Here is a 9,141-nt window from a genome sequence, read left to right as displayed (position 1 = left end):
CTTGACTAGACAGACCTTTGCTGGCAAAGTAATGTCTCTGCTTTTCAGTGCTATCCAGGCTGGTCATAGCCTTTCTTCCAAGGAGCAAGCGTCTTTTAATTTCATGGTTGCAGTCACCATCTGCAGTGATTTTGGAGCCCCCAAAATAGTCTCTCACTGTTTCCATTGTTTCCCCATCTATTTCCCATGAAGTGATGGGACCAGATGCCATGATCTTCATTTCCTGAATGTTGAGCTTTAAGCCAACTTTTTCACTCTCCTCTTTCACTTTCATCAAGAGGCTCTTTAGTTCTTCTTCACTTTCTGCCGTAAGGGTGGTGTCATCTGCATGTCTGAGGATATTGATATTTCTCCCAGAAATCTTGATTTCAGCTTGTACTTCATCCAGCCCAGCATTTCACATGATGTACTTTGTATATAAGTTAAATAAGCAGGGTGACAATATACAGCCTCGATGAACTCCTTTCCCGATTTGGAACCAGTCTGTTGTTCCATGTCCAGTTCTAACTGTTGCTTCCTGACCTGCATACAGATTTCTCAGGAGGCAGGTCAGGTGGTCTGGTATTCCCATCTTTTTAAGAATTTTCCACAGTTTATTGTAATCCACACAGTCAAAGGCTTTGGCGTAGTCAATAAAGCAGAAGTAGATGTTTTTCTGGAACTCTCTTGCTTTTTCGATGATCCAGTGGATGTTGGCAATTTGATTTCTGGTTCCTCTGCCTTTTCTAATGTGGAATCTAAAAATGATAAAGCAAACTAGTAAGTATAACAAAACAGATAAAGAGAACAAGCTAGTGGTTACCATTGGGGAGAGGGTAGGAAGGAGAGGCAAATAGAGGTAGGGGATTAAGAGATACAAACTACTAAAACTATAACTATAAAATAAATAAGCTACAAGGGTATATTTTATAGCACAGGGAATATAGTCAATATGTTATAGTACCTATAAATGGACTAGAACCTTTAAAATTGTGAATCACTATGTTGTACATCTGAAATTTACATAGTACATCAACTATACCTCAATTGGAAGAAAAAAGGGGAGAAAGACTATGGGCCAAGATATAGGGAACTGAAAGAATATATATGAATTTAGGACTGTAAAAATGTTACAATTCCTAGACCCAAAGCAACAAAAGAAGGGAGAAGTTTCAAGAACATGAATAAGTAAGTCATGCTTAGTGAGTCACTTTTGGAGAAATAGTTACTTCCCAGGAAGGCTAAGACACCTTTCAGGGAGAAAACCAGGGGAATAAATATACTGACCTCACTCTTTTCCCATTCTGCAGTGTTCCTGTCTGTGCTTCCTCTTCACTGGCCAAACTCAGTTGGAAATGTGAAAGCACTGACCCCATCTATGTATTCTCTGTCTTTGGACTTCAGAACAGTGGGCAGGTAGAGAGTGGTCCTGGAGGAGTGAAAGGAAGGTAATCAACAAAAATGTGCAGATAAAAAGGTGGTAATAAAAACTTTAGAGACCAGAATAAAATTCCCTCTACATGTCTGTGTGTGTGTATGTGTGTGTTGACTAGTTGAGAAAAGGAGATATTCTGAGGGGTGATAAGATTCTAGAATAATTAGTTCTACAATCAATTTTTATTTTCTGTTTTTGCCTCTTTTTATTTGAACAAATATTGAATCATGACTGATGGCATAAACTTTAGTATTTGCTTTGCATCCATGTAAATAATTCCTCTTTTCTTTCCTTGTTCACATCCAGGTTATTTCAGCTACATATCTGATAATAAGGTATGGTATGTCAGAACTGTCTCATATTATGATTTTTGTCAGAGAACTTCTATCTTGTTTTTAAAATGGGGCAACTTCCTAAGTAGACAACAGCATTGCAAGGAAAGAGAGAAAATCTTAGTTACAACATGTACTGTGTGAATAAACATAAAAGGATGTATTTTGTTACACATAAAATCACTGTTTGTGGTTATTTATAAGCTAAGTAACTTAGTATACATAAAATCTATGTTTCTAGATGTAATTCATTTGATCTGCACAGGACAAATAATATCTTTTCTGGGTCTTAACATCTCTAAGCCCTATCCTATCAATCATTTGGGATCTATACTGACTAGATTAACACATATTCTATATAATCCCTGTAGATAACCAATTTTGACAGTAAATCTCCTCCTCTCCCCATCCCTACCAAGAGTTCTCCGAAGACCCACCACATTAAGAAGGACAAATTGTATCATGGAAGTGAGTACCAGAGGTCTTGACCAGTTCCTCCTTCAGAACTTTACTTCCCTTCAAAACTCTGGCCTTGTATTTCCAACTGTCACATAGATATCTCCATCTAGGTATATTTTAGATGCATTTCAAATGCTATACAGTGCAAACAGAACTCACCCTATTTTCCCAATTTGCTTTCTCTTCTAGTTATGAGCATTACCATCTACCAAAACCATCATTTAAGTCTCCCAAACTAGAAACACTAGGCTGGAAGAAGCACAAGCTGGAATCAAGATTGCTGGGAGAAATATCAATAAACTCAGACATGCAGATGACACCACCCTTATGGCAGAAAGTGAAGAGGAACTAAAAAGCCTCTTGATGAAAGTGAAAGTGAAGAGTGAAAAAGTTGGCTTAAAGCTCAACATTCAGAAAACTAAGATCATGGCATCTGGTCCCATCACTTCATGGCAAATAGATGGGGAAAGAGAACAGTGGCTGACTTTATTTTTTGGGGCTCCAAAATCACTGCAGATGGTGATTGCAGCCATGAAATTAAAAGACGCTTACTCCTTGGAAGGAAAGTTATGACCAACCTAGATAGCACATTGAAAAGCAGAGATATTACTTTGCCAACAAAGGTCTGTCTAGTCAAGGCTATGGTTTTTCCAGTAGTCATGTATGGACGTGAGAGTTGGACTGTGAAGAAAGCTGAGCGCCGAAGAATTGATGCTTTTGAACTGTGGTGTTGGAGAAGACTCTTGAGAGTCCCTTGGACTGCAAGGAGATCCAACCAGTCCATTCTAAAGGAGATCAGTTCTGGGTGTTCATTGGAAGGACTGATGCTGAAGCTGAAACTCCAATTCTTTGGCCACTTCATGCGAAGAGTTGACTCACTGGAAAAGACCCTGATGCTGGGAGGGATTGAGGGCAGGAGGAGAAGGGGATGACAGAGGATGAGATGGCTGGATGGCATCACCGACTCGATGGACATGAGTTTGAGTGAACTCTGGGAGTTGGTGATGGACAGGGAGGCCTGGCGTGCTGTGATTCATGGTGTCACAAAGAGTCGGACATGACTGAGCCACTGAACTGAACTGAACTGAACTAAAACTAGAAACGAGAATTATTCTTAGTATTTTCTTCATTCCTCATATCCACACATTCTGCAAGCCTGATAGGCTTGATTTTCTAGAATACTCTAGAATCTACCCTTTCCTCTCTCACCCACTGCCACAAATTTCACCAAAACTGACACAATTACCTCTTCAGTAAGCTTTCCGACAGCATTCCACCCCCACCCCCCACTTAGTTTTTCCCTAAGGCATCCTTCCACATTCCTTCTGCTGTCTTTCCAAAGGCCTATTTAATCACATCAGCGGACTCCAGTAAAAACCTTAATTTCTCCCTGGGGCCCACAAAATCTACTGCTTTGAATGCTAAGCTTCACACTCTGCTCTTCTCCATTTAGTCAAACTTTCTCTTACATGCAATTCCTACTGGACTGCAAAAATGCGTACCTTCAGTCTTTGCTTAAGCACTCTCTCCTCTGAGGGCATTCTGTACTTAACTAAATCTCCATAAGAGCACAAAAATGATTGTGTACCAGCTAAGGATAGGCATTATGCTGAACCCTCTACACTCTTTAGACATTACAAGCACCATTTTACATTGAAGAAACTGAAGTAAACAATCTCTCCAAGATCATATTTTAAGTAAAGAGCGAAACTGAGTTTACAATTCAGGCCTATCTCAATCTGCGAACTGATCATTTAAATACCGTCTTCCTTACAGTATACCATTTAACTCAGGTCAAGGTGTACCCCTGTCTTTAAGCTCACAGATTATTCTAGTCCCTCATCTCTAATTCTAGTCTCTCATGTCTAATTGTTGCTTTAATCAAAAGCAGACTATTTAGTACTATTCTTTAATATTTTCATGCTTTCTAAATCTTATCTCAACTGGATTGTAAATTCTTTGTAAGCAGAGAATTAGAAAAAAAATTTCTTAATATGCTTCCACAATGGCATAGGATATCCTATAATAGCAAATAGCTATCCCTTATTGGGACAGGTTATAAGCGTGCTTAATAGTTACCTGTAATGAATACTCAGTATTTGCTTTACTTAGGAACAGACAAGATGAATTATATCTAGAAGATACAGCGAATGTAAAATTTCCAAGAGCAGAGACCAAGTCTGTATAGGTATTCCATTTTTTTTCTGTCCTTCCCCTGTTGGGCCATCTTTTTTTTTTTTTCAATCTTACTACTGGATCTCTGTACTGGCAATTATTTCAAGTGGTTATAACAAAAATGCTGCTCTGCCTTTATGCTAATAATCTGCACCAGTCTGAATAGTCAAGTTATGGATTTTGGCAAATATTAAGTTCAAATCTTTTATATATGTATAATTTTTTCTACTTTCATATGCTCTCTTCCTTCTTAATTGAAGTAAGCGCACTGTTTGATGTCTTAAGTAACGTGCTTTGGGCCTATTTCTGATAATTTATTCCTAGTAGGATCTCTGGACTTCTTCAGAGATGTGTAATTTTGCATCCTTTTAAAGCATTATCCACGACCCTGCAATCCCTCAGCCCAAATGCTGGCTAACTCAGGTCCACAATCGGTAACTGCGAAGGGCCCTCCGGGCGGCGGCACCAACACTTCCGAGGCCTGAGGTAGGGTTGCAAGCGCAGCGGGCCGGAAGAGGACGATCCCAACAGGCCCTTAGCCTGCCCGCCTAGGGCCGCCACCTCAGCTCAGCGGCGGGAAACCCCAGGATGCGGGTTTCCGCGCGAAGGCAGCATTCGGGCCTGGCGGGAAACGACTTCGCGAAGCAGAAGGGTCCCCAGGGTCTTTCCTGGGTGGCCGGCCCAGCCAGGCCGCGTGGCTGACAGTGTCTGGCAAAGAGCGGTGGAGCGGGTTCATTTCCTGACGTGATTTCTCACAAATTTAGGCTGCACCCGCACGCACCCACTCCCCTTTTCTTGATCATACAAGTGCACGTCAGAATTTCTTATCTTTGGTGTGTTTTTGAGACCATAGAACCGAACCCGCTAAGCCTGAGGAGTCGCTGGCACCCTGGGTACCGAAACCTGGACCAAAGCGGGAATCCGAGTGGGCGGCCTTGTAACCGCCAGACACCCCAAGGCTAGAGGGCGTGTCCAAGGCCCAGGTGCAGGCGGAGGCGCAAGTAACGGCTCTCGGCGGCCCCGCCCCTCTGTCGCGTCCTCTCGGCACCCTCCCATTTTAGTTCCCTCTGGTCTACAGCTTCTTCCCTAGTCGCTACCTCTTTAAGGCGGAGCCCGGCGTAGATCTCGCGAGATCCGGGTTGGCGCCGTGACCTCCATGTGGGAGCTAGAGCTCTATAAGTAAACACTCCGCGCAGCGCAGACAAGGCTGCTTCCTATTTGTGAGGCGGGGGCTGCAATAGCAACCGAGCTTCCGACTGGTTTCGTTTTCCTTCCCTCTCCAGCTCTGTTGGGTGGGCGCACGGTCTAGGATTCACCGCCGCCTGTCGGGCCCGGCGCCTGGTCAGTCTTCCTCCCTTGTGCGCGCGCTCGCCGGCCAGCCGCTGAGAGCCAGAGCCGCCGGGGAAGCGGCGCGGGCCGGGCGGGGCGCGGCGCCCGGAGCGCAGGGGGAGACAAAGCGGAGCCGGTCCCTTCTCCCGGCGCCGAGATGTGGATCCAGGTTCGCACCATCGACGGCTCGCAGACGCGCACCATTGAGGACGTGTCTCGGAAAGCCACAATTGAGGAACTGCGCGAACGGGTGTGGGCGCTGTTCGACGTACGGCCCGAGTGCCAGCGCCTCTTCTACCGGGGCAAGCAGGTAAGGCGCGCCCAACGCACTTCTTTGGAAGCCCTAGCAAGGGCAGCGGGATGCTTGGGCTGGGCGGGCCGGAGGGCTTGGTGTACCGCGCGCACAGAGCGCACCTGGCTCCACTTCGGATGGGCAGCCCGCGAGGCTCAGAGTGCGGCCCTGGGCCCGCCTGTGGGGCGCAGCGGGGTCCCGGCCACCGGAGTTGCAGGTGCGCTTGGTGGGGTCGGAGGCGGGGGCGCCCCGAGCGCCGAGACCTACCGCTCTTGCCAAGCCGGGCAGCAGCCGCAGGCACAGCCCGCCAGAGTGCCTGGGGTCCCTCCTTTCCCGCGCTTGGTGGGGTCCGTGGCCCCTGGAGGGCGGGGAGGGCAGCGGGCTCTGGCGGCCATGCCAAAGTGCGGGTGGGGAGGGCAGGAGGCTCCGGCTCCCGGCCGTGCTGACCCGGCTAACGGCTCGTATCGCTTCCGTACCTCAGACGGGCTGCCGACTCCCAAGTGGGAGGGGAAACTTAGATATTGCTCCCTATGGGGCACAGGATTGTAAGTCCGCCTCCTCACTGTGGAAGGGATTTGTATACACTGAAGATTCGAAGGGTTTCCAGAACTTCTGCTTCCCCACCCCACCTCCTTTCCTAGAATCGAATCTGTCGTAGGGGAGATTAGAGACCTGCTGAAGAAGCTGTTGGTGTAACCCGGGACCAAGCTTAAACTGCCCAGTTTGGGCCAAGGGGGTTGTTCGAAGAGTGAAAAGCAGTACAAAAGATTTGTTTTGCTCTTATCCTTCACCTTCTAATAGAACCCTCACTCAGGCTTTTGACACAGTAATTGGAGCATAGCCAGCGGTACACACTTGAAGGCTGAAAGTGTTTTTTGGCGGTGAGGTTGCCTGTCGGCGTCGCTGGTAGTTGAACGGTATGGCCTTGGTCTGGCCCATTGAAGATTTTTCCTACTCACATGGTCTGTATCAAGACACTCAGACCCGTCCTATCTTTATCTTTTTCTTTTTTAAAAAATGTTAATCAACTAAAGAAGTTGGCATCCTCCAGCTGATCATAGTTTGGCTCCAATCCTGTTGTTTGAAATAAGTGTAACTCTCTTTGATTTGGTAGAAGTAGCCTTTTTTTTCCCTACAGCTTACTGTTTGAAAGGAATATTTTTCTCCCCTTCGTAGGCTTACCATTTGAAACTGTCCAGAAATTTTAGAGTAATGAGATTACACTCTGAGAAAGAAAGAGCCAGGGATTGTTTTAAGTAAGAAATATCATGGGCTTCCCAGGGAAAGCAGGGGACACGGTTTGATCCTGGATGGGGAAGATCCCCTGGAGGAGGAAATGGCAACCCACTCCACTATTCTTGCCTGGGAAATCCCATGGACAGAGGAGCCTGGCAGTCCATTGAGTCACAAAGAATCGGACAGGACTTAGCGACTAAACAACAACAGCAAGAGATGGCATCTTTGATAGTAGTTAGTTTTATATTGATCTTCTAGTGTTTGACTTAACAAAAACAGCTGTTCGAGTTAAACTTTGCTTTAAAAATAAATGTATGTGTATTAAACTTTATGCAACTTTATATCGCTGTGCCTCCTGTGGCTAATACCTTTTTTATCTTTTGATCAAAAGTGAGAAGCATGTAATCAAGTCTATTGAATTTTATTTTCTAGCTAGGGACAATAGTACATAAATTCCCAGCATACTTTTTAACTTCACTAGAGATAGAAATGAAGAATGAAAATGTATTCTCAGGCAACACCTCTTACCGTCTAATAATAAAAATACGATAAAAAGAAAATGTGCACCTGGCTGTCTTGAGGGAAAGGAAGGGATTGTGATAAATTCAAGGCATCAGAGTACATTTTCAGGACACCACGAAGTGATTCCAGGCTCATGGGAAAACTGTTGAGGATAACAACCTTATGTACCTCTTAGCCCAGGACAGTTGACAACTCTCTGCTTTCATTTCTCTTTAATGGTAGACAAGTAGGAATTAGGAATGGACCTTGGGTTCCTACTTAGTTGGAGACAGAAGAAAGATAGTGCTCCAGGTATTTATTTACAAGCTGACAAGTAGCCATGGGAGTGATTATTATCTCTATTCTCCTTTGGAAATACAGTCTACAGTCCTTGGACAAGATAGTGTGTCTGTAGTAGGTTTCTACTGGATTGGTGTCAAAGACCTGCCCTTATCCTGTAAAATGCTCTTTTGAGAGTCAAAAGGAGAAAGGACAGAATAGATCGATGCTACCTTTGAGAGTCAAAATGGAGAGAGAGCAAGGCTGTAAATTCCAGGTAAAGTAGGGTAACCTCATTTGGATATGCTTCTCTGAGAAGCTGAATTTGCACCCTGGAGGTCGGAATTTTTTTAAGGAAGAGTTATATTGGTCAATCTCTAAATCTTTGAGAAGTCAGAGTTTTGTGCTTATTAGGAAAATACACTCCTTCCTCAAGATACCTTACTGCCACATAGTGAAAAATGTCATAAATAAAAAAACATTCACAGTGTCCATGATGTAAATTGCCTCCTCTTCCACCTTTGTATGTTAGGTCTCTTGCTTTTAATCTCTGATAAAACATCAGAATCACTTAGTGGATATTTATTATAGATGTTCACCTCACCCTAAAATTGCAAGTGGTTGAATTTAACAAGACCCCATGGGAGACACTGATGAACATCAGAGTTTGAAAATGCATTTTGTAGGAAGTCAGCCTCATACTAGTTTCTTACTGTTCAGAGTATGGGTCCTGGATCAGCAGGACCAGCAGCATTAGCTTCACCTGACCAGCCCCACTGAACTAGAATCCTTATTTTAACAAGGTCCCCAGGTGGTAGGTATGCAAATGAAGCTTGAGCAGCACTGTAATTGTGTGATTGACTCTACTTTTGAGAGTCAAAATGGGGAGAGCAGCAATTCTGGGCTGTAAGTTCCAGTTAAAGTAGGGTAACCTCATTTAGATATTCTTTGAGAGGTTGAGTTTGCTCCCTGGGGGTTTGTTTAAGGAGTTGTATTGGTGGATCTCTAAATCTTTGAGAATCCAGAGCTTTTCCTACTCTGAAAAGATTCTCTTCCCTCTTCTCTTCCCTGTACCACTGTAGGAACTCTTAGAGTAGATTGTAGATGTGAAGCATGAACCAGAA

General features: G+C 44.5%; 1 protein-coding gene and 1 long non-coding RNA gene across 2 annotated transcripts in view; one reads left to right on the top strand and one right to left on the bottom strand.

Moving 5' to 3' along the window:
- Positions 1 to 698: 698 nt before the first annotated feature.
- On the bottom strand, positions 699 to 5,565 carry LOC113897048. Its single transcript, XR_003512226.1, has 3 exons — positions 5,478 to 5,565; positions 1,267 to 1,408; positions 699 to 737 (listed from the first exon to the last, which is right to left on the bottom strand). It is a non-coding gene; the product is annotated as an uncharacterized LOC113897048 (long non-coding RNA).
- UHRF2 (ubiquitin like with PHD and ring finger domains 2) overlaps positions 5,517 to 9,141 on the top strand; it is a 72,894-nt gene continuing 69,269 nt past the window's right edge. Inside the window, exon 1 of the mRNA XM_027549314.1 lies at positions 5,517 to 6,019. Within this exon, the coding sequence (XP_027405115.1) occupies positions 5,867 to 6,019 (153 nt within the window). The 5' untranslated portion in view covers positions 5,517 to 5,866. The remainder of the gene's footprint in view (positions 6,020 to 9,141) is intronic.

Source organism: Bos indicus x Bos taurus, chromosome 8 (assembly GCF_003369695.1).
Source record: "Bos indicus x Bos taurus breed Angus x Brahman F1 hybrid chromosome 8, Bos_hybrid_MaternalHap_v2.0, whole genome shotgun sequence".
NCBI lineage: Eukaryota > Metazoa > Chordata > Mammalia > Artiodactyla > Bovidae > Bos > Bos indicus x Bos taurus.
This window is presented reverse-complemented; position numbering and strand designations above follow the sequence as displayed.